Source organism: Cnephaeus nilssonii (assembly GCF_951640355.1).
Source record: "Cnephaeus nilssonii genome assembly, chromosome: 9".
In the NCBI taxonomy this organism is placed as follows: domain Eukaryota; kingdom Metazoa; phylum Chordata; class Mammalia; order Chiroptera; family Vespertilionidae; genus Cnephaeus; species Cnephaeus nilssonii.
Window position 1 is genome coordinate 119,667 of NC_137080.1, and position 24,797 is coordinate 144,463.

The following is a 24,797-nucleotide window of genomic DNA, read 5'->3' on the forward strand; positions in this document are numbered from 1 at the left end:
CCCCACCGGAGGCGCGGCCCCCGTCTCCCTGTCCTCCCTCCAGGAGCCCCTCTCCCGTCACCCCGTCCACCCGAGCCTCCCTCGGGCCACCTACCCGCCCTGCACCATCACCGGCCAGGTCTCGGCCACACCTCGGAGCCTTGCTCCGTGCCTGGCACTGGGGGTCTAGGCGGGAGGCTGGGGCTCACTCAGGGAGTCGGCCGTTTGGAGACTGAGCGAGGCCATGATGTGCCGGGTCAGAGCTCCCAGCCCGAGCCTTCCGGCCCCCACACTGCCCCTGTGGCCAGTGCGTTGGTGTCCTCGTCGCAGGAGTGGGCCTGGTGGCTCAGGGAGGCCTTGGGCTCCGCGGCTCGGGCGTCACCGTGAACTGCGGGTTTCTGCGATGCAATGAGAGACGTTACACCGGGAGGCAGATGCCTGTCACTCACCCAGCCCTGTACACACGTTCATGAAGCACCGACTGTGCGCCAGGTGTAATGCATGTTGTGCCATGCACGGGTTTCCTTAGAAAATAATTAGCGTTTCTTTGGCTGTGTGGACGTCGGCCCCAGGTCCCGCACTGGCCGGACCCGGGCCTCAGCTCCAGCCCCTCCTGTCTGTGGCTCACACAGTTGGGGGCAGCCCTCCTGTTTGATGCGCTCATGCACATTTCATAGATTAAATTGTGCAGCGACCTGTCAGCTTCTCATCACTGCTCACCATTTGGTGCAAGGATTTGTATGTATTTAACAGTTTTATATGTTTAATAGCTATTTGGCTAAGAAGCTTAGCATAATAAACACGCCAGCCACCGCCTGTGAGCTGGGGATAGTGGCAGCTTCTCCCTCCTCCCACCCCCAGTGGCCTCTGGACACGCCTGTGGCTGCCACTGTCCCCCACCTCTGATTCCTGGCGGGGGGGTGGGGGGAGGAGGACCAGAAGCCGGGCAATGGGACTCCTCAGTGTTTCTATGCCAAGTCGTTCACTTTTGCAAAAGCATGAAAAGGAGGCAAGTCCACACCAGACTCACCAGTTTGTATGGGGCCCCACGAGCCGCCTGCCGATGACCCCAGGTCCCAGGGCTGCTGAGCCCCGCCCTCCGCTCAGCAGGAGACGCCTGTCCAAGAGCTCCTGTCTGTCTGTCTGTCTCTTTTTCCTTTTCATCATGTGGGACAACTGTTCTCTCTCCATTTGCATCCAGAGGCCCCGTCACCCCCAAAGGACACACATCCCGGGCTGCTCTCAGGCCCAACCTCTCGCCATTTCTCCCCCTGCCTCCTGCATGGACAGGTGCCTCCATGTGGCCTGTACAGTCCCCACTCAGAGCCCCAGCCTGGGGCCCAGCCTGAGGCCCAGAGGGAAATTCAGAGAGGCCTCCTGCAGAGGCTCCCACCAGCTGGGCATTTTCACACTCACACCCCTCCTCTGCCCTGGGGGCTTTGGGGGAGCACAGCTGGGGCTGCTGTGACCCTGAGGAGAGCGCCCCCCCCCCCCCCTGGGGTCAGTGAGCTCAAAGGATTCCTGAGATCCCTGCTCAAGCGAGACTTCTTCTGTTAGTCCTCACCCAAGGATATTTCCCCCATTGATTTTTAGAGAGAGAGAGAAGCAGAGGGAGGGAGGGTAGGAGGGAGGGAGAAAGGGAGCGGAGGAGAGAGAGGGCACAACACGGCGGCTCTGAGATCGGCTGGTTTTCGCAGTGACACAGCCAGGCTCAGTGCAGGTGAGGGGGTGAAGGCCACAGTGACCTGGGCGCTGGGGATGCAGACCCTCTGAGTTGGGGGTCCTGCCCCCACTGCCTTCTAGTGATTGGCAGTGGCTTTGCTGAGATTCCCCAAGGGGTGCCTGGAACCCCCAGTCTTTGTGTCGCTGGAGACAGTGTGGTCCCCACTCCTGGTGGCCACAGCTGACCTTTCTCAGTGGCCCAAGGCCAGCCCGGCTGCAGGACATCAGCTGTCCCAGGCGGCGAACCTCCTTCCTCTGTGTGCGCAGACCTGTGATCCCCTTCACCTCAGAGCAGGCACCCAGGGGTGCCCCAGCTCCACCCGACATTCTGGGGCCACTTCAAAGCAGGAGGCTGACCTCCCAGGCGGGGAGTCCAGGTGTGGGTGGCTTCAGTGCTGCAGGAAAACGAAACAGACCTCCCCTCTCAATGGCTTTACACAGACTGAGGTCGCCGTTTCCTGCTCCAGGGCGTTGGCAAGGCTGTGGGCCGTGAAGGGGGTGGGTCGGAAGGTGGGCATGGTCTCCTCAGCGAGAACTGATGTGTGAAAGTGATGTGATGCCGCCCGGGCTCCCAGACCCAGACCCAGACCCAGAACCAGAACCAGAGCTGCTACCTGGGGGTGCGGGGGGCCGGCTACCGGGGAACAGCCTGGTGGGCCCTCATCTGCCAGTCAGGGGAAGGTCACGGGTGACGCGTCCCAAAACAGGAACCTGCAGGACGGCTCACTTCCCTCCCGTGACCACCTGCCTTCAAGGGCCGGGAGGGGCGCAGGTGCCGACAGGAAGACGCCCATACGCTGCTCCGGAGGGTGCTACTCAGGAGGTGCCCCAGGTAGGGAGGGCAGAGAGCAAGGGCCCACCGCCCTGCGTGGATGTGGGAGGCCTCCTGGGTGGGGCGTTGGCCTCTGGGGATTTGAGGCTGGTGTGGGGCTCGGGGCTGTGCAGGGTTCAGGTCCTGGGGCCCAAAGGTGGCTGGGGCAGGAACTGGGCTTGGGCTGGGCCTCTCCTTCGCTTCTCAGCAGCAGGTGAGAACACGAGGGCAGAGACTGTGGGGCTGGGTTTGCCCGGAAGCCACCAGGCCAGGAACAGGCTCCCAGTGGCGGGGGGGGGGGGGGGGGGGCCAGGGTCAGGGGTGGGGACCTGAGGACCACAGAGCGGCTGCTGACGTTGGGCTGGGTCCCCAATGGGGGAGAAAAGTCGGGGAGTAGGCAAGGTTGGCAGGAGCAGACCTTCCGAATCAGGGCCCAGATGACCCCACACACATGTGCACACGGGTGCACCTGCACACTCTCATACATGCACATGTATACACATGTACATGCACACCCGAGTGCACGTGTGTACACAGGTACATGCACACACTCACACATGCACACACAAAGGTCGGGCAGCTGGTAACGTGCACCTTCCGCTCTCTGGGCTGTCACTGTGCTGAGGTGCCCAGCACCGTCAATGAGCCCTTGAGGTGGCAGCCGAGCGCCATCAGCGATGTGCCCTTGGTCCTCGGAACCTGGTCCCGGGCCCCAGCACCAGCAGCTTCTCAGAACCTGTTAACATGAAGGTTCTCGGGCCCAGATGGTCCTGAGGCTGGGTGGGCCCATGTCTGTGGTTCTGAGGGTCAGCACCAAGTTCAATCCTAAAAAACTGCTCAAGGACATAAGGCCAAAGGGGCTGAGCCAGCGGTCAGGGAGGCACTCGATCGACCCCACGCCTGCCCTGTCCCAGGCAAGAGACCCAGACATCTTGTTAGAGGGAAGCCAGTGGCCATGGGGCGGATCCCAGTCTCTGCCTCAGGCCAGTGGGTGAGACAGCCCCCTTCTCCCTGGAGGTTCAAGTACATCTCTGCTCCTCATTCACAAAGAGTGACCCAAGACAGGCAGTGAGGACACTGAGGAAGGGCATCAGAACTGGGGGGGCGGGGGGGGGGGCGGACCCCGGCTGAAGCAGAGGATGGGTGCCTGGCCTTGTGCCCTCCAAGTCGCATGGAATCCTGCAGTAAGGGGGTGTCACGGTGGCCCCGAGGGCTTATGCTCTGCCTGAGCTGAGGGATGTAGGATGGGGTGGTTGACCGAGCAGTGGTCCCCGTGCCTGCCTGGGGAAGGTCCAAACGGTTACTCCTGCTCGATAAACGTGTGTGAGTGGGCGAGCCCGGGCTCCTGGGAGCCGGGGAGAGGAGGTCGTCATCGGCAGCACTGGGGGAGGTAAAGTTAACATTCAAACACGCGTGCACACAGGCTCTGAGACCCAGACACCACGACACTGCAATGTCAGTGTCCACCATTTCCCAAAACAGTGCTAAATCCACTCAATTTACTCGTCACACGTTCTTACCATGTGAAGGTCGCCTCGGCCGATGGGACTCGCGTGTGCCTGTTGTCACCCTCGGGTGTCACACGGAGGACACACGGAGGACTCCCACGAAGTACAACTTTGGGTGCGGACGCGGCCCTGCCAAGTGATGGGGCTGCTGTGTGCCAGCTGTGCCCGCGAAGCGGTGCCCACCCCCACCTCCTCCCGCCCGAGCTGCCTGGCTCTCCCTGTAGCTGCGTCCTGCAAAGTCCTGCCTGTGATGCCTTGCAGACAGCCTGCTCCCATCACACAGCCTGGGGTCTGGTTCCCACAGGGCCCGGCTGCTGAGCTCCACATTCTGCTGCAGTTTCTGGCGATCCTGCAGGTGCTGCTTGAGGCTTGTCTTCCCAGCATACAAAACCATCCACAGGGATCCCGCCAGCTAATCCTTCCCCGTTGGACTCATCACATGGCCAGTGCCCCGGGGAGGTGAAGGCGTAGGCGGCCGAGACGCCGCCTGTGCCGAGCAGGGGTGTCCGCGTGCTCCCGTGAGGCTGGCCGCCAGGGGCAGAGACGTTGGAGCAGCATGACCTACGTCACCAGGAGCATCTCAAAAGCAGAGCGTGGTGTCCCACGTCGCCCGGGGCTCGTCAGACTCTACAGGGACGAGCAGATGACTTTTCTCCTGGCTCCAGGAAGTGGTGATTTATAGCCATAGCCATGTCACCTTTGCTGGAAAACATTAGTCACGGAACGTAATCCTGTGCATACACCGCTGGGCTCTGCTCTAACAGTTTCTTTACATTTGCACGTGCTCTTTATGCGTCGGATTCCTCAGAGGCTTTCTTTTCCCTGGTCTCTGCTGGCTTCCTGAGCAACCTGGCGCTTTCTGTGGGAGCGGCTGGGATCCAGTGGGAAGGAAGTGAAGTCACCTCCACCTTTCTCACAGGCAGCTGGTGGGAATTAGGAGATACATGAGATAAGAAGTTGAGATACTAAGTCTAAAAGCAGGAGTTTTGCTTTTGGTAAAATTCCACGTTTGACTTGCTCTTCAGTCCACTTTGTGCCCAGCACATGTTCCTTGGTTAATGTGGGGGCTGTTTGGAGGCCAGACTTTAATTTTACTGAAATAACAGCACTTCACGCTCCTAACGCAGGAGGCCCTCTGCCTCCTCTGGGGACAGCTGGGGTGCCCAACTCCCTTCAGGTTTTAGGGCCGGACACGGGGGCTCCTGGGGGCCTGGGAGGAAGGTGGACCCAGATCAGGGCCCAGGCCTGGCCATCATACCCAGCAGCTCCCCAAACTGCGGGGGGTAGGGGGGCAGGGATCTCCAGGCTGCAAGGCACATTCTTGCCCGGTGGGGCCTTCCTAGGGCGGAGACTCAGTCCTCAGACACCAGCCTGGGATTCTGGAAGGTTCCCCTGGAGTCCCAGGGCCAGGCAGAAACAAGCCCCCACCCTGTGCTCTGATTTGACCCCGGAACTCCTGACTGTACCTGCTCAGGGGCTGCAGGGAGGGGAGCGGGGGAGGTAGAGGAAAACTCATCCCCACACCTGCCCCAGCCCCACCTCTTCCCCAAACCCATGCCCCCGCAGCCCCACGCCCCCCCTCCCCCAGTCCCTCCCTAGCCCCACGGCCCCCCTCCCCCAGCCCATTCCAGAGCACAGATAAAAGTGAAACCTGAGTAGGGAATGTTTGTGGTGCCACCGCCAATCAAGGGCTCTGTCACCACGGTAACAGGGACACTTCATCAGCTCAGCAGCAGATGGTCAGTGAGCAACAGGCAGCATATGCTCTGTGAGCCCTGACACGGGCACAGATGGAGGGTGGGCAGCTCGCGGGGGACCTGACGTTCCCTGCGCCTCCCAGCGCTGCCCCGGCTGGAGGTTAGCGGCTGCTCAGCGCCCGCGATGGCCCAGGGCGCAGGGCTCGGCTGGACGCACGACAAAGCCAGGCTGGGCTCTGAGGGTGTTTCCCCCACCCCACCACCCAGGAGAAACAAACCCCCCAGTGGGACCAGAGTCCCATTTCCTCAGGCGTCCGGGTGGGGGTGGGGCAGAGGCGGAGGCTCGAGGTCATCTCTCAGGCTGCAGCCTCATTTGTAAATATTCTCTGAATCCCATGAGGCCCCTTGAAATGGGTTTGAACATCAGCATCCCCGAGGCCGCCCTGGGCTTAGGGAGCAAGCGGGACCAGGATCACCCCAGCGTCACAGCAGCTGCCTGTGCAGAGCACAGCCGCCAGGGCAGGGCTGAGTCCACCCCCCATGCAGGGCCTCCAGGTCACTTTCCCCTGGATAATCCAGCAAACGGGCAGTGCCCTGCAGGGTGGCCCTGGGAGCCGCTCCAGGTGAGCTGGGCCAACAGGGCTCATCCCGCCTCCTCCGTTCCCTGGGCCCCATTCCCCCAGGCTGTCCATGCTGCTGGGGCCTCAGACTGCCTCCAGGTTCCAGGTAATGAAGTCTCGGACGGCCCGCCTGCCTGAGGTGCCCGTGAGCAGAGTGAGCAGCGCTCACAGCAAGACCCAAAGTCTCGTGAGCAATGCCGCCCCACATGCCTGGGACTTGCTCCCCACCAAACCGTCCCCGCAAGTCACTGCACCCGACTCAGCGGTGACGCGGCCCTGACTCCAGCGCAGGCCTTGGTGTTCCGGATGTGCCGGGCACACGGCAGCTGCTCAATGAATGTGGACGAGCAAGGGGTGAGGGCTGGGGAAATCAAGCCTCAGGGAGGAGGGAGGAGACCGGGGAGAGCGGTGAGGCCTCACGAATGCAAAACGACATGAACGTGAAGTCGCCACCAAGAAAAGGTTTATGACGAGAGGCTGATGGGAGTGGCGTGGGCTCGGGCGGGACTGCTCTGCGCGATGCTCCAGGCCAGGGGCACGTGCCCTCTTCCCCGTGGGAAGTCCTCGCCGTCCCCAGGCTACGAGGGGTGTGGATGAATGACGTTTCTAAGCACCGGACTTCCCTGTGCACTTGGCTCGTGGGAGGAAAGGAGTGTTTGCCGAGTGCGGCTGGTCTCCATCATGTCGGACGAGCGTGGCCAGCCTGCAGGGCCGTTCCTGTCCAGCTCTGCTCAGCGCTTCACAAGGGCCCGAGTTCAGGAGCCGGAGAAGAACTGGGTCAGCCTTCCCCACGGCAGTGGACGCAGCCGGCAGGTCGCGCTCAGGCCGGTGTTCAACTGGCACCAAACAAAATCACGTGCAGCGAGGCCCGAGGGGCACCCGGCTTCCAGGGGACGCAGCGGGGGCGCAGGCTGGCGCTCCCCAAGAGCTGCAGCTTACCAAGTGCAGTGCAGGGTCCTCCTTCCAGAGGCCCCGCTTAGTGGTCAGCTCGTCCCAGGACACAGCAGGGAGGGCCCCCGACCCAGGCACATGGGACATGAAGGCCCTGCTCTTCCCACCAACAAGCTGTGTGTCTGAGCTGACATGTCACCACACACGGCACACACACAGTCACATGGCACACACAGCACACAGCTACACATGGCACATACATGGCATTCACACACACTCACATGGCACAGATATACACACACGGCACACACACACACGGCATACACAGTCTCATTCACATGGCAGATACACACACGTGGCACACACACACACACACGGCATACACAGTCTCACTCACATGGCAGAGATATACACACGCGGCACACACACTCACATGGCATATACACACACTCTCACACAGCAGACTCTCTGCCTGCACCGTCTCTTTTCCTGTGACAGTCGGGAAACGACTTGCCTTCCTTCCTGAGCTGTGGCAGGTGCTGAAAGAGCTCGAAACCTTAAACCCAAAGAGCTAAGATGAGAACCACGAGCGTGTAGCTCTCGGGCCTGAGCCAAGTGAGGCTATGAGAGGCGGTCAGCCTGACGCCGCACCTCCTCAGACACGAGCACTGGCCACCACGGTGCCTGCTCTTCATTCAGGACGCCCCCCGCCCCCGTGAGCCGTTCTGGCTGCAGAGACCCCAGCAGCCCAGACAAGGCAGCAGTCCCTCCAACCAGCCCCGCAGGAGCTGCTCCAAGTCGGCAGGCTCGGGGCGCGGGCGCCACATGGAGGCTCTGCGGGTTCAAGAACCCCGGTGGGACTCCCGTCCCCATGGGGAGACAGGGGCAGGAGGGTCCCGAGAGGGGCTGTGGCCGTGCCACCGGCAGGGTCTCCCAGCCTCCCTGTGCCCGCACCCCGCCGTGCTGGCTCCCCTCAGGCCACACGTGTCCCCTCTGCGGTGGCTGCAGCCAGTCCCGTGCGATGGCCTGGACTTGACCCCGGCCGCGGCCAGCCTGCTGGGAGCCCCTGGGGCTGCGACAGAAACACCTGTGCTAGGATCTGCCTTCGCCTCACTCACCCGACGTCTCAAGGGAACGCCGTGCCAAGGAAGCTCCAGGTGTGGGGCCTGATGCGTTTGACATTTTTAAGTAACATTAGAACAACAGTAGCAAATCGACAGAAATCGCCACCATTTTCCTCTCAAGTGTGTACACATCTGGGAAACCCCACGGAAGCAACCCCGGTAACTGGAGACGCCACCAGAGGCACAGAGCGGGGGAGGGGGCCCGTACCCAGGTGACCCTGCCGGACCTCACGCAGTCCCCGTTCTTTTTGGGTCTAGAACGTGAGTGAATGGCCCAAACGAGAAACAGAAGCACTGAAGCCGGTCACTTTCTCACTGGTACAGCTGACTGTTCACATTTGGCCACGCACCAGACCTTCCTCACAGCACAGCAGGGACGCCAGACCCAGGCGGCTGCTTGTGCCGGACAAAGCAGGGGACGCGTGGCCTCATGGGCCTTGTTGCCACGAGCAAGGTCTGAGCCAAGCGGTGGCCACAAACCAGGCACCAGTGGAAACGCAAACCTCATGACTAATGGCATTTCTTTTTATTTAAAAATATGTTTTTATTGATTTCAGAGAGAAGGGAGAGGGAGAAACATCAATGATGAAAGAGAATCATGGATCAGCTGCCTCCTGCACGTCCCACACTGGGGATCGAGCCTGCAACCCAGGCGTGTGCTCTTGACCAGAATTCGAACCCGGGATTCCTCAGTCCGCAGGCCGATGCTCTATCCACTGAGCCCAACCAGCCAGGGCGACCAATGGCATTTCTGGCAAATTTGAACAACGAATCCAGCAGAGAGCTGTGTACACCAATAAACCCGGACAAAGGCCCTTGGTCAGGGCCTGGGCCGCCTCTGGGGACGAGCTACTGTGGAGCCTCCACTCTAACCTAAGTGCGACGAGCCCGAGGCCGCTGGCGGGAGACACTCGTGTCCGTGGCCTGAGGCTGCAGGTTTCTCTCCACGCCCGGCAGCTGTAATGACTGCCCTGCAACCACCCCCGTGGTATCTCACACGTACAACCACCCTCGTCAAAGGCAGGCCGTGGGGGATGAGGCGCGGACGAGGTGCGCCAGCAAGCCGTCCTCCCGAGTACCCTCTGACCGCTGACTGCTGTCGAGGGAAGGAGACGAAACAGCTTTGTCCCCGGTGCCGAGTGCTGGCGATGCGAGAACCTCAGTGCCTTATTATGTCCTGATGGTCCGTGAACAGGATGTATCCACTTCCTGTCCCAAGTCCAAGTCTGCAGGGACTGTGTCCAGCTGAGAGGGCCTGGGGTCCGGTGGAGGGTCAGTTGGACCACCTGCAACACAGGGATTGATGGTGAGCGCCTACCCCTCAGCCAGCCTGGGACAGCGAGCCACACCTCCCCACGGCCCCCGAGGGGCAAGTCCCCAATGGGGGGGTGGGGGGCCCTGAGGAAGCGAGGGGACTGTCAGCTGCAACTCTGACTGACGTGGTCCAACCTAGGGGTGTGCGTAGGGTTCTGTGTGTGTAGGGTGGACATGTAGGGGTGTGTGTGTGTGCACACAGCAGCTGAATGTGGATCTGAACCCGAGGCTGGAGGTCTCCCGGGAGCACCTGCTGCCTGACTGGCAGGAGCTGCGGTCTCACGCCGTCAGGTCCCCTTACTAATGCCGTGCTGTGGCCGGCAGCACAGACCTACTTGCTGAACCAAAGGTCACGTGTCCAGTCGTGTTCACCTGGCCTGGCCTCACTCACCAGGTGCTCTCAGGGCTGCGGCACGTGGCCCAGTGCTCAGTGCCGGCCCTGCCCTGGGGATTCTCCGCCGTTATTTCCTGGGCTAGTCTCCCCTCCTCCCTGTGACAGCGTGCGTGTCTGCATGATGGCAGCACGCACCCCTCTGCTCCGGTCCTTCACTCGCCACTTTGTTCCTCTGGTCCAATCACTGCCCGTCTCTGAGTGGGTTCTTTCCCGCTGCTGAGACCGGCCTTTGAACCCGAGTGAGTTTTCATTCCAGCACCACCACCTCTTTTCAGTTCTATTCCTGAGAAAAATGCCATGGGATGTTGATGGGAATCTGACTCAAGCGGTGGGTTGCTCTGGGCACCATGGGCACTAACGATGCTAATTCTTCCTGCCACGACCATGACACATCTTCCCATCGACTGGTATCGTCTTCCATTTCTTTAATCACTGTTTTAGTTTTCAGCACACAGATCCCTCACCTCCTTAGTCACGTTGACTTCTAAGTATCTTACTCTTTTTGATGCTATTGTAAACAGGACTGTTTTCCTTAGTTTCTTTTTTAAGATAGCCTTCTGTCAGTGTATAGAAAGGCAATTGGTATTGGTACGTTGATTTTGTGTCCTGCAACTTTACGGAATTTATTTAGTAGTTCTCAGTTTTTGGGTCCCTAGGACTTTCTACATGTGAGGTCAGCCTTGCACTGTACATGCCTTTTACTCATTTTTATTGCCTGGCTGCTCTGGTTACAACTTCCAGAGCCATGGCGAACAGGACTGCTGAGAGCCAGCACCTTGTCTTCCTCCTTGGAGGTTTCCCACCTTTCAATGCTGCATCTGCTGCTAGCTGGGGCCTCTGCACTGAGGCTGCTTTGTTTACATCTTCAACCCTCACCTCCCCGAACAAAAGCACAGGACCAGACGGTTTCACTGGTGAACTACCCAACACTGGAAAGAGTGGCAGAGATCCCGTGCCCCCCTGCCCCCCCCCCCCCCGCCCCCGACGGCAGCTACGCTTGCTGACTGCACTGACAGCTCCCTGGCCAGCGAGACCTGAGCTGTTAGGAAGGAAGAGGATCATCCTGGGGCCGACCGACGTCTAGGGGATGAGGACGTACTTCAAAGTTGTACAAATGAGCAGCGGAAAGACAAAACTTGTAGAGGCAGCAGCGGTCCCAACTTAGCAGAAACTAAAGGAACAAAACCTGAGGATTTAGAGAGAAAACGCCCCTAAGAGGAACGAAAAGGGGAGGTTTCCAAACCTGGGAAATCAGGTCCTACCAGACGCCCTGAAGAGCAGCCAGACCTACCAACGTCCGCACAGAGGAGCGCAGGAAGCGCGGCTACTTCACACGTCAGACACACACGCACTGACCCCCTGGAGGCTGCCCACTTCCGGAAAACGCCAGGTGGGGGTTAGGACAAGACAGGGCCGGGGCTCCACGCCCTGAGCTGGCAGCAGGGCTCCTGCGGGTCAGTCAGGGAGTGGGGGAGGGGTGGTCACACACACACACACACCCGCCAGGGCTTAGGCGCCGGCTGGCTTTCAACTTCTAGTCGTTACCGACACTCCAGAGGTCTCGGGCTCAGCCAGCTCGGGGGTTTCCTGGAAATCCATCACGCGGAGAACTGCTTGGGACTTGATTCCTTTCAGTGTCTTTTAAGCTAAGAGCTCTCCGGTGCTCACAGACAAGAGCAGCAGATACCCCTCATCAGTGGACCCCGATCAGGCTCCTGACACTCACTGCGGCCTCCTCTCTGAGAGGGAACCCCTGCTGGAGGCCTGCAGTCTGGGCCGAGACCAGCCCGTCAGCACACGCCCGCAGCACACACTCCGAGCTGGAGCCGGCAAAGTCAAGTGAAGGGAGCCCACCCCAGAGGGAACCCTCCCGCCAGGAAGGGAGGAAGCGAGGACCCGAGCAGACAGTCGGGAACGTGCCCTGTGAGAACTGTGGTCAGAATCTGAAAAAGGACACGGGTCCAGGGTGCTGACACGGGAGGGAGACAGCTCTCCACACCAGCCCACGGGCTCCCCACGGGCCTGAGGGAGGAGCGGGAAGGATGCCCCCCCTCCCTCCCTGCGCAAAGCCAGGTGTGGACCCCAAGCCCTTCTCCCCCGGGCAGAACCGCCCCGGCTCCGACGGCTGAAGGAAGGTGCCACTGGGGTTTCAAGTCCAGACTTGCCATCTGTTCTCGCCACCATCTTCTAGAGAAAAAAGACTTTTCTGGAAACCAAGTTAGCTCAGCGGCCTGTCCGCTGGACCTAACATCTGGATTCCTTTCACGTTCGGCCCTTGGCGTGAGGTCTGTTGTAGCGATGTGTCTCACGTCAACGTCTGGTGAACTGGCTCACTCGGAGGAGGGAAGGGCGACTTACCCAGACGAGGAGCCCCTTCTCCACGGGTCCGGCTCCTGCTGTCTGCTTCCTGCACAGACAGGAAACCGTAAGTGAGAATGGACTTTGTCTAAAGTCCACACGGGAGGAACCACCATCTCTAAGCAGGTGCCAGACCACGCGTGGGCATCTGCGGGCTAGGCTCGTTCTCCCCCGGGCGGGCCCACCTGGCAATGCTCTTTTGCTCACACAGACTCCATGATGGTGATGGAGGCAGCCTCATGGTGGAAAGCGAGTGTCAGTGCCGCTCCCAACTCCAGGCACCCCCCTTCCCCCCCCATCCCCCCCGACTTTGGAGCTTCCTAGGCAGACGCCCACGGAAACATCCTGCCAAGTCCAGAGCTTTCTACAGCGGGGCAGGGTGCCCGTCTGGTGCGACCCCCCCTTTCCCCCCCACCCCTCCCCTCACAGGGCAGCCACAGGTGACCGGTCCCACACTCAACAGATCATGCTTTTCCCACACAATCTGCCAGGCTCCTGAGGTCATGACGCCATGGGAGGGCGGGCGAGGGGTCTTTGTTGCTCACACCTCTCCCAAGTGTGAGGCTCCGGGGGCTGTCCCGCCCTTGTTACCCGGGGGATCAGAGCAGTTTTACAGCAGCCGCTCCCTCAGAAGCACCCAGAGAGTGACAACCTGAAGAAATCAGAGCCAATTGGTAGCTGCTGACTGTGGAATTTCACACCTCGGCCCTCACACCAGCAAGGAGGTTAAAAGGTCCTGGAGCTTTCATGCCCACACCTCCCTGCCCTCCCTGCCCTCTCCGCCCTCAGAGTTTCCCAGGGGAGGAGCCCTGGGACTTCCCAACCCTGTGGCCAAAGGGAGACAAAACCCAGCAAAACCGTGCTGGCCGAGTAAAGATGTAATTCAATCAGGTGATTAAACGGGAAAACTGGATTACCTGACCTGGAAAAACATATTCCGGTCACAATACGAGACCGTGTGTGCACGCAAAACACGTTTCACATAGAAACACCTGAAGTTAAAAAACATGGGCACTGCCACACGCAGTGAGCAATGCAACCTCCCGCGTACGTGTCACCTGGGGTGTCTACTTGCACCCCGCGTGCTGCCTGTAGCCACGTCTCCCCAGGCCAGCGTCTAGCCTCACACTTGGCCAGGGAAGGACACGGGACAGTGCTGGCCCAGCTTCGCTGGAGTTGGACTCCTCGTGACCAGCAGCAGGTACCCAGGTCCTACAACACGCACACGGCACCCGCAGGGGGTTGGCACTGAGCATAGTGGGGGCTAAGGGCTGGGCTGAAGGAGTGTCGCGAGGGCAGACGGCTTTCCCAGGTGACGGTGCCGTGGCAGGCTGGGTCCTCATGCAATGCATGGCCTCTACGGGTGGGCAGTGATGGCTAGGGTGACCAGGCCAGCACCATGGTCAGGGTCTGGTTGTTTGCTTTATTGATTTTTTAAAACAGCTTCATTCTGGCTATTTTGGTACAACTGACATTGTTTGCTTTTTAACAGAAAAAACTCTGAGCCCTTGCTGGTATGTCTCAGTGGACAGAGCATCGGCCTGCAGACTGAAGGGTCTCAGGTTCGATTCCTGGTCAAGGGTACATGCCTGGGTTGCAGGCTCGATCCCCAGTAGGGGGTGTGCAGGAGGCAGCCGATCCATGATTCTCTCTCATCACTGATGTTTCTGTCTCTCTCCTTTCTCTCCCTTCTTCTCTGGAAAAAAAAAAACAAACAAAAAAAACCGAACAAAAAACCCTCTATTGAAACAGTTCAGCTTGTAACTATGAAGGGAAAACCCAGGAAACTAACAGTGAAAACACCTCGGGAAAGAGCTGGAGGACATGGTCACTGCGCTAGCGGCACTCCAGGCTCAGGAAGCCGCCCGCGCAGTGCAGGCTGAGCCCGTGTCTGTGGAAAGCCCTGGCTGCCTGGGGAGGAGATGGAATGCCTCCTGTTCTGAGAGGCTGCAAACGCAGCCTGGGCCACATGGAGGTTCACACTCTTTCAGGTTTTATTTCTCGATCACAGCTGATGTTCAAAGGGCTGTTTTCATTCCTGTTTCTTTTCCATCATGAAAGAGCAGAACCAGAGAACCACAGTGTGCCCCAGGCTGGGCACTGAGGGAAGCTGGGCGAATGCAAGGGGGCACGGATGCTGCATGAGTACACGTGGGAACCCCGTGCCCAGAGGTGGTGTCCACGCAGAACACATGGCCTGTCCACTCCGGGCCCGTCCTCGCCCGCAGCCCTCTCCACCCGGACTTGGCGTGATCTCGTCTTCCCTGACGTCCTAAGACCCAGAGGGGAGGGAGACGACAAGCCCAGGCCAGGGTCCCTGTGGCCGCCACCCCTGGCCACGTGTGGGGGACACGGAGCGCGAGACGGAAGGAGAGGTGGGTTCTAGAGGACACATGTGGCCCGTGGCTCCAGGCTGTCCCCAGGTCGGCCTGGGTCTCCCGTTGGGCGCTCAGGCTCTGCTGTCCTGGGCAAGCAGGTGCACTGAGCCTCAGCCAGAGGCCCAGGACCTGGGCTGCCCGACCCCTTCCCTGCAAGGTGCGGGGCCCTGACCAGGTGAATGACACGTGAAAAACAGTGACCAGGAGCAGACAGACCAGCTCGTGCAGGTGAGGACCTGCCCCTGCCTCACTGCGCAGTGAGCGGGGCTCTCGTGTGCCCACCTGCCCGCTCCCTGGCAAGCACACCTGTCTCTGACGCAGGCACCGACACTGGGCGGTGCTGACCGAGCCGTGCGGGCAGCGCCTCTTACCTGGGCCCTGCTCTCTCCAGTGCTGTCCTTGGTCCGAACGGCTGTTTCCGAAGCTCGTCCTATGGGCACCAGATCCCGGTCTTCCCCGCCTCCCTGTGGGGACACCGCCAGCACGTGAGCAGGCACCAATGCCCGACACCGTGACACGCCACGTGCAGGCCTGGAGCAGGGGCAGCAGCGTCCAACTTCTGTGTCTTTACAATCGAAGGGAGAGCCCGTGACAACGCAGACGGGGGCCTGTGCCAGTGCTGGGGGGACGGAGGCCTGTGGTTGGCCATGTGCCCCGGGGCCTGTGCTGGTGACGGGAGCAGATGGAGGGTCCACGCCGGTGAGGACCCGCGTCTGTGAGGACCAGTGCAGGGCCTCGGTCGCCAGACCCAATGACGTACATGTGTGTTAAAACGTGTGGTGTTTCACGAGGACCCACAGAAGGAAGGTGCCTGCTAGCATGACCAGGCTCTGCACACGCAGAGGCCTCCCTAGTGGCCACCTCAGTGGGCAGAGCCCTGCAGTCCCGCCCGGGGCTACCTGCCTGTGCTGGTAGAAGGCTCACCCGGGAGAGGAGGGGGCGGTCAGAGCCTGCCCCTGCCCCCACCGTCCTCGCTGCCCTCACTCCCTTCACTCCCCAGGCTCTGTCCTGCGTCAGATCCCACACGGCACCTGGCAGGAGCTGGACGTGCCCCGGGTGCTGTCCTGACCTCGTAACACAAAGGCTCCCGGAAAGGTGCGTGCGAGGCTATGCCAAGCAGAATGAGGACAGCCCCCTGGGAGGAAGCTGGTGGTCTCTTTTCACCGAGAAAGAAAAGGAGCTGCTCCAGCCACAGGCGTGGATGCTGACCAAACGAGGCCATGAAACCACTGAAATTCGCTGAGAACAAGAGGCCCATGCCACGGGCAGACACGGAGCAGCCAGAGGATGCTCTGCCTCCTTCACCCGTCGGTCAGTGAGGGCACGCGTGGAGCTCTCCATCGCTGCTGGCGGAGGTGGAAGTGACACGCGTTAGTGGCATTTACCCCAATTCCGATTACGTGATCTGTAATTCTGTAAAAACTGTCGTCCTCCATTCTAAGGAAATGACCAGGTGACAGTCCTACGTATAATGAGAACTGAAAGCAACCTCAGCGCTGAGGGGGAGCTAAGTGGGTGGGAGCCAGGTATCCTGCTGGCAATAGGTGCCCACGCTGCTGGTGGTGCTGCCGGGACACCAGACGCAGAGGTGCCGAGAAGAGCACAGCGATGGGAGCGCAGGCACCGCGTGACGCACAACCGTCCACAGCCAACAGCCTCGTGATTCAAGTGACTGTGTTCCCTGTTTAACCGTCTTCTCTACATCTGCTTTTGTTGCGTGCACGCTTAGTGTGAGGAAATATAAGCCCATGTCAAGCACACGCCACCGGCAGGGCCTGTGCCCCAGACCCCAGAAGGGCTCCCACCCAAAGCAGCTCTGAATCACGAATTCACCCAGGAACCCTCCGACGTGCTCTTTCCTAAGGAACCAAAGTTGAAGCCATGTTGTCAGCCCGGCCTTCCTCCCGAGACCCTGCCGCGACCCACCTGAGTGGAGTGGCTGCCAGAGCTGCCGGCTGGCGATGCGCCGGTCCTCCCGCAGGCAGGCCTTGCACACCACGGACTTCAGCTGGTGGAACTGGGTGAGCCGCGCCCTCTGCAAACAGACCAGCGTCAGACACGTGGCTGGGGACACTGCGGGGCGTCCCTCAGGCTCTGACCTGGCCACTCTCCCGAGTCCCAACAGTAACTAGCAGCGATGTCTTCTCTTCTGCAGGTCAGACACACTCTAAACACCTTCACGTCCCATTGTGATACTGGGTCACCACCAGAACCTGACCTAAAAGTCTGCCCGCCGACGCGGTACGACGGCACGTGTGCGAGCAGCCGACGGAGGGAATGAACCCCGGCCTCCCAGCCCACTTCATGAACATCTGGTCCTGCCGCCTGTTCTACCCAGAGGCTGTGTGCACTCAGCCACTCTGCACGGGGTCAAGACGCTGGAGGGAGCAGACAGACCCATGGTCCAGACTCGCAGCTCCGCCCCTCGTCCCTGCTGTGGTAACCAGCCCCGTGGCTCCCTCATGATCCGGCTCCTGTCATCTGCACTTGACGCCCTGGCGGCTTCTAAATTCTGAACTTAAGTGCCCGAGAGGCCCTGCTGTGTGTGAGACGCCCACGGGAGCTCCGAGTCGCCTCCCTGCCAGGTGCACGCGCCCTCCGCACGCGCCATGGGCAGCACGGTGAGCCTGGCCGAGTCTCACTGGAGACCTTCCAGGAATCACGTGCTTTGCACTCATGATGCCAGCCCACAGCCTGTGCCCCGGCCCACCCTCCAGCCTCGGCATCTTTCCCGTTAACAAGTGGCCACGACTCCCGCCTGGAGTCCACAGAGGCACCTCTGCAAGAAACATCTGTTCTCACTCGAAAGGGAGCGGAGGGAAGTGCCTGAGAGTTAAACACGTGGGCCCAGCTCTGCCACCTTGGGACGGGAGGGGCAGCACCAGCACCTCAGGGCACCTTTAATTCTGTTTCCCAGGATGGCTTTCTCTCGCCACTGTAACGAGGGGGGACCCAGTAGGAGCTGTGGGCGCACTGGGGTGTGCTGCTGCCCCCCCCAGACGTCTGGGGTCCTAGGCCACAGAAGCCGGACGCTCTGGCTCCTGAGCGACAGGCAGCGTGTCTGCGGCTCAGGGCCTGAGCCGGGGTCTCTGTGCCCACCATCCACATGAGGGGCGTGAGGACACAGCATTGACCTCCCTGCGCCAGGCCACGGACTTGGACTTTCACGAGCCACTGGCCCAGCCTGTGGGACAACCAGGAACTCACGTTCTGCTCCACGAGGGCCTCCACCGCGTATCCCTTCTCAGTCTGCAGGTACTTCTCATGAAATAGCTTCCCGTCAAAGACGTTCCAAGGCATGAGGTCGCTCGTGCTCCAGGGGAAGCCGCACGCGCTGTTGACCAGCAGCAGCATGGTCAGGCCGCGGACCAGGAGGGAGCCCAGCTGCACGGCTCTGGGGTCCACGTGATCGAGCTGTGGAGACCAGACCACAGAGGGGGTGAAAGGCAGCCCACCTGCGGACAGACCCAAGCCTGTGCTCACAACACAACTGTGCCACTCGGGACCGAGGCACAGAGGCAGGGGCCTGCGGGAGCTGACGCACCCATGTCGCCACCCCGCCCACCCACCCATATGCCCCATGAGCGGCCCCTTCCCCCGCAAAGCTGAAACCTCGGGCAGGCTCTGGGGTGCTCTCTGTGATGGGCTCCCTGTGACGGAGAATGAGTGAGGTCACTAAAAGGATCATTCAATACTTATCACTGAGGATACAATGGCTTACAGGGTTGATGGGCTGACAATTTTTATGAATTAAGACGACCTTTCCAACACAAAGTACTTCTTTGTTGCTGTCGAGTCTCCCTGATGGGCAACATCCTGTCTGCCCTGAGATGGGGCTAACCTGCCACGGGGGGACCTGCTGGGTGACAGCCTTCGCCTCCCAGCAGCGTGAGCGGTACTCTGGCCCGTGTGGCACACAGGTCACCGCCACCCAGCAGGCCAGGTGGGGCAGGGCCACCTCTGCCCAGGTCCGCTGGTCTTGGGAGCTCTCCACAGGCACGCACCAATAAAGGGGGAGACGTCACTGGTTTTTAAACTGGAAAGTTTGCTCTTGAGAAACAACGAACCTAAGTGACAGGCAGTGCTTGCTCTTCGAGATCTTCAGTGAACACCAAGCCTCGGCTAGTCCACAGCAAGCTTTCAGCACCGACCTGGCCAGACGGCACCCGTCAGCTCTGGGACAGGCAGCAGCGCTGGACGCCTTCAGAGCCAGCACCCTCCTCCCTGCAGCAGAGCCACAGCCCCCGCGTGCTCCCGCGGCACGCTCCGCGCTGCCCCAGGAGCCCTGAGTGGGAAAGGGATGCATGATCTGGCCTCAGGCAGCTGTCAGGGCTGCAGGGACGTGGGCCCAGCTCTGCCACCTCGGGACAGGAGGGGCAGCACCAGCACCTCAGGACGCTTTTAATTCCGATTCCTAGCACGGCTTTCTTTCATCACTGTACGTGAGGGGGGGACCTAACAGGAGCGGCGGGCACACTGTGCGTGGGGGACAGGCGGGCGCTGGGCCTGACCCTCGGCTGTCCTCCGGCTCCACACCGGCCACGCCACAGCAGCAGCAATGTGTTCACCCAGAACCACCACGTGTCCAGGGTGCTCTCTGAGCTTCCCGGTGTCTGCAGGCAGAAGATCCCACTCAAAACGGTGTGGTTATATATTCCCATTTCCCAGAATATGTTTTTCCCAGAAAAGTATTTCTCAGCCACGTTGGCCTCGTTTTGTTGTTCTAATTACGACGTCAGGTTTTGGAAAGTAAGCTCTGCTTTCCTCATCGACAAGCCGCTCAGGAAGAGAACCACACCAAATGGCTGACGACGACTGAAACCAGTGGAGAAGCAGAGCTGGTGGGAAGCTGGCTGAGCAGGACCCAGCTCCAGCTGCTTCAGACAGAAAGCTCCTCATCTAAGCCAAGTGGGGACTTTCACAGGCCACAGCGTTCAAGTCGGAGGCTCTGAGGTCACCTTTCTGGTCCGAGGTCGCAGGTCCCACACGGAGCTCCTGCGGCAGGGTCTCCGGGTGGCAGTGGGCACAGCCGTCTAAGACAGCCCTCAGGGAGACTACCCGAGCCTCGCTGGGCGAAGGCCGAGGACAGCGGTCACGGAGGACGGCAGGCCCCAAAGTCAGCGGGTGTGCGTCTGGCCCTTGTGTCCTGGGGCTGCTCCTCAGCTTCCGGGTCTGGCTGCGTTGTCTACAGTGAGCTTGTCAGGAGCGTGTGTGAGGGCAGAGGCTGCCCACCTTCTTACTGCGTCCGTCTGTCCTCTTGATTCTTTCATTCTGAAAGGAGAACTTCCGTCTGGAAGGAGGCTGGAGTCAAAGCCAGTGGTGGGTGAAGGGAGCAGGATGGTCTTGCTGCTTAAAAAGGGGGACCCTGGAAGCTACGAGTGCTCTCTAGTTAAGTTGCTTAGATGACTTTCCCTCCTAACTCTGCATATTCTACCCTAAATCCCATCTCCCTCCGTGTGTCTCCACACGGGTTGCATGAGGCACGGGGGGCCCTTATAGAACAAGGAACATGCTCCGTGCTCTGGAGCTGTCGGCTGAGCACCACGGACAGCTGCAGCTGGGCAGGAACAGCCACGTCCGGAGCACTCAGCACCCCTGCCGTACGCTCAGCTCCTCCCATGCTGTGTCAGTGAGACCAGCGCCTCCTCGCCTGTGTGGCTGCCCTTTCTGCATCACCCCAGAGAGCTGGCTTTTCTTTCTTTAAATGAGAGCACCCTCCCTCACTCACAGCTTCCCTCAGCCTGCTGTCCAGGGCATGCCTCCGAACCTCCTTACTCCTGGGCACAGGGTCTTTCTCATGGAAAGGGAAGAGGCAAGAAGCTGGCGGGACGCAAAGGCCCTGAATCCACTTCAACCCCAACAGCAGGGTGGGAGGTGACCCAGCGTCAACAGCCAAGGAAAGGCCCACTTGGCGCCTCCTGCGTCAATGTCCCCGTCATTTCATGAGAAGTTGTGTCCAGCCTCCACTCCACCTCAGTTCCCCCCTGTAAACAGCAGGAGAGGGCATGAGGCCTGAGCTCCTTCTGCTCTGCTTGGTGTTTAACGTTGCTGGGTCCCCACCACAGCCAGGCATCCTCAGCACTGAGACCGTCACCCGGGCCAGTACCTGTAAGTCTGCGAGCTGCCCAGCTGACTTCCCTGGGAGGCACAGGGCCTGAGCGATGAAAGCATGCAGGTCCTCCAGGGACAGTGTGTCCACCTGCGAGGGAAGGAGAGCTGGTGTTAGCTCTTTCAGACACGGTGGCTCCAGGCACACGGCGTTCAGATCTCAAGCAGCAGAGGAGACGCAGGTGGAAGTGAGCAGGGCCTCTCCCCCCAGGCAAGCTGGACAGAGAGCCTGAGACAGCACAGGGTCCCATGGAGGACATGGCCGCACTGGGTGGCTAGGGCTGGGATGAGAACGCACCCTCAGCAGCCCCAGGGGAAGCTTGGGCCTTCGAATCCCAATTTAAAGGAAATCAGGACCCCCAGAATATGAGTCCCTGCCAAGCCTTCATGGAATGAAAGGTCTAGGAAGAGTATGAGCGAGAAACAAGAAGGCAGAAATGCGGAGAAGAGCCAGGCAGGGAGGCAGGGAGGGGACCCAAGAGCCATGATGGACGCAGACTCCACGGGCCTCCTCAAGGGAGGGGAGGGGCCGGGACCAGCTTGGTGACCCCCTCAGAAGGACCTGGGAGCTCCTCCAAACAGGACGTGCACCCTGTGGGAAGTGCCAGCATGGGGAGACTGACGCTGCTAAGCTCTGAACATTCCGCCCCCCGCACCCCCCAACCCGTCACCTCCCTATTCCATTTTTACTCCACAGTAGTTGTTTGCCTTTGTGTAAATAACAACTTGCTCATCTCAGGGGGAAAACACCATCTACAGAGAAGTGGTACTCGTGACCAAGAAAGAACACCCCCCCCGCCCCCAGACGCGGGTCCCAGCAGAGGAAGTCGTTTTACATCCACAACCCACCTCTGCGTTAACCTGGGTTTGCTGCTACGTGGTGCCACCTCTTCCCTGAGCCACGTCTGAAGAAAGTGGTTAAAAAGGGCCCTTGGGGCACTGTTCCTGCCCTGCTTTCTCACCGCCCACATCCGGCCGCAGTTCCAGCGGACAAGCCTACACTGCAGACTCCTGGTGACACGACACTGCAGTGTCACAGGGAGAGCACGGCGCTGCTAGCGGTTAAGCGCCCTTTCTGGGATGCACGTGCCCTCACGGAGGCTCTTCCCAGACTAGTTTCTCTGCAGTTTGTACACCGAACAGAACGTACTTTTATCCCAAATCACACCCAAAAGCATCTAATTTAAGCACAGCTATATGGACGTGTGAGAATTCTACAAGTGCACCTTCTTAGCAGACTGACCTAGGGCAATAATTACCCCGTGAGTGACAGTCAGGACCTCGCTATTCTAGGGACACCACGGCAGGCACTGAGGCCAGGAAGTGGCGAGGTCCCTGAAATGCAACTCAGCTATTGTGAAGTGAATTCAGATTGAAAACAGAATCACACGACTTCCCACTCCAGGCAAATAAAACGCGTGGTTATGCCCAACAGACCCAAGATCAGACAAAGACAGATGGCCTGGAGGGGGTTATGAGACAGTTCCATGGCTAAAGACACAGGCCGTCTGCTCTTGTAGTTGGGACAACGGAGACAGAAGTGAATGTAAAGTAGGACAGTGGGGGCAGGGAGGTGGGGCTGGGGATGGACACTGCTGTGTGTGTGGAAAACTACCAAAATGGCAACTCTTTTTACTGGCTTTTGTAATTTTCATATGTAAACTAAGTGTAAAATGAATGAGGAAGGAGCTGTCCAGCCCGCTGAAGGGTCTGACAGGGACCCCCGTCCCCCTGCAGCGGGCTGAGGACTGACGGCAATGGGGACGGCGAGCGCAGCCTTCTCACAGGCGCTCCTACAAAGCACCCCCACGCCTTCTACCCCAGGATTGTCCCAGGCCACAGGAGGAAGCTGTTATCTCCTTCTCAGCTGAGAGCATGAGGGACATGCTCGACTTTTAGAGGAATGGCTGGCTGTGACTTAGGAAAGCTGAAGTCACTCTCCCAGCAGCGCAGACCTGCTGAGGAACAGCTGGGCGGTTCAGAGCTGGGCCCCCCCTGCACCCTGTGCCCAGGAAAGGACGGACCACCTAGCAGTCACACAACAGAAGGTCTCCGCGTCCTGAAGCTTTGGAAGCAGAACCAAAGGGCAGCAGGGCTCCAAGCCCGTTACCTGCGTGCTGCTCTAGTCGGGAGGCAGGCCCGGCAGAGCCGGCGCTCAAGGACCAGCCCTGGACAGTGATGCAGCCGCCGCCTGGCTGCACCGAGTGCTGCCTCTCACGTGAGATGGAAGCCAAAAGTGAGAGCAACTGAGCGGCCACAAGGAGCCCAGGTTACCTGCACAAACAGGTAGGCGAGGAGGCAGCACAGCGCTTGGAAGGGGCTCTCCACGGCCTGCAGCTCTTCGCTCGAGGAGGAGAGGTCGAAGCAGGCGAGGAGCACCTCCACACGCCGTGCTTGGGTTCCGGGCTCGTGGTTCAGCCACAGCAGTTTCAAACTAGGCGTTCCCCCTGCACAAAAAGTCCACAGAGTCCATGACATCAGCCTCCGCACCAGCGAGTTTCTCTAGGAAGAAAGTGTGAGAGCAAAGGACACGAGCCTCCCCTCCTGACACCCGGGGCTCTACAGCTTAGAGGGACCAGAGGCAAATGTCAGCAGAGGCCTGGGTTGAAGGCCAGTGCACACGCATTTCCCGGACAACACTGCGCTTCCATGTTCTGAGGGCACAGCTCTCTCCTTCCTGCGTGGTGCCCGCAGGGTTAAGAATGCTTTCTGGAAGACGCTCCCGGGCGCTGTCCTCAGGAGGCTGGGCTGAGACACCAGCTCCTCGTCCCTCTCTCCACTCTGCCCGGCAGCCTCCCAACTCCAGGGAGCAACAGGACCAGCTGCCGAGCCTGACACTGTCCAGCTGTCCACAACGTGCACTGGCTCCCGTGGGCCCCATGCTTTGGGAAGTAAATCCCTGATGTATAACTTTTAGTGCTTCATTCTTGTCAGTTACACATGTATTTACACTATCAACGTCAAAGAAAAGAAAAGCTCATTAACTTGGATCACAGCAATGCATGAGTGCCGAGGAAGACACGGCAGACAGAGGTGCTGCACTGTGTAGGAAGCAAGGATTCGCTTCGGCTCACTGTGGGTGAACGTGCTTTTCCTTCCCTCTCATTATGCTTGAAGATACCTCTCGTAAAAAAGGGAACTTATTCTTTCAGTTAAAATAACTTCCCATGCATTAAAATATGCTCTCAGTAGTGGGAAGAAGAGCTGATTTGTGCAGAGTATCAGGAACCCAGCCCTCAGTGGGTCAGGCGGGGGTCCGGCGGTAATGGGCTCTGAAGCCCTGAGCGGAGCCCAGCAGCAGCTGGCACACAGGCCCGCAGGCCGCCCTCCCTCTGCTGTGAGGAACAGAGGTCCTCCTCGGGCCCACTGAACCGGCCACTCGTGCGTGTGCAGTTCTGGAAAACGTGTCTCCAGGCGAATCCTGCTCTCTACCGCTAGGGGAACAATCAGGGACCTGCTTGACCGAGGCCGTCTGTACCTGGGAGGCTCATCTGCAGAGGCCTGACGAGGTCCGGGTGTGTCAGCGGGTTCCCAGAGTACACAAACCACTCCTGGACGGGCGGGCAGCTGGCGCCATCTGAGGAAAGACAGCGGATCAGTAGATGTGTGAGGGCCAAGTGTTCCCAAACCCAGCTCTGCCAGGGACCCTTCCAAGCGGAGGTAGTACTTCCTCCTGTCTGGAGCCTGATGCCTCCTGCGTTCCCCAGCATCAGACACTCCCTCCACTGTCCTCAGGCGGAGGCAGGGAAAGAGCACCAGGCCCCTCTGTGTATTCTTCTGTGTCACAGGCAACAGGTTAGGTGGCTACACAGACCCTGTGTGCCCCCTGCCACGAGAGGTGAGGGCAGAGGCTGCACTCACCAGGATCGTCTGGCAGTGGGCGGACTGTCCTC

At 59.9% G+C, this 24,797-nt stretch overlaps 1 protein-coding gene across 10 annotated transcripts in view; it reads right to left on the reverse strand.

Annotated features, from left to right (window-relative positions):
* Positions 1–8,873: 8,873 nt before the first annotated feature.
* FAM120B (family with sequence similarity 120 member B) overlaps positions 8,874–24,797 on the reverse strand; it is a 32,335-nt gene continuing 16,411 nt past the window's right edge. For 4 of the 10 annotated variants that reach the window (XR_013813979.1, XR_013813980.1, XR_013813981.1 and 1 more), the window contains 6 exons: positions 24,383–24,481; positions 23,179–23,351; positions 20,903–20,995; positions 18,004–18,210; positions 15,168–16,831; positions 12,420–12,467 (listed from right to left, as the gene is read on the reverse strand). Coding sequence is in view for 2 of the 10 variants with exons in the window: in XM_079780500.1 (XP_079636626.1) it covers positions 9,626–9,638; positions 12,419–12,467; positions 15,168–15,260; positions 16,723–16,831; positions 18,004–18,210; positions 20,903–20,995; positions 23,179–23,351; positions 24,383–24,481 (836 nt within the window). In the remaining 8 variants the exon portion in view is untranslated. Of the gene's footprint in view, positions 9,639–11,094; positions 12,468–15,167; positions 16,832–18,003; positions 18,211–18,346; positions 20,781–20,902; positions 20,996–23,178; positions 23,352–24,382; positions 24,482–24,797 lie in introns of those variants that run through there. The other 6 variants (XR_013813977.1, XR_013813976.1, XR_013813978.1 and 3 more) reach the window with 6 other exon arrangements.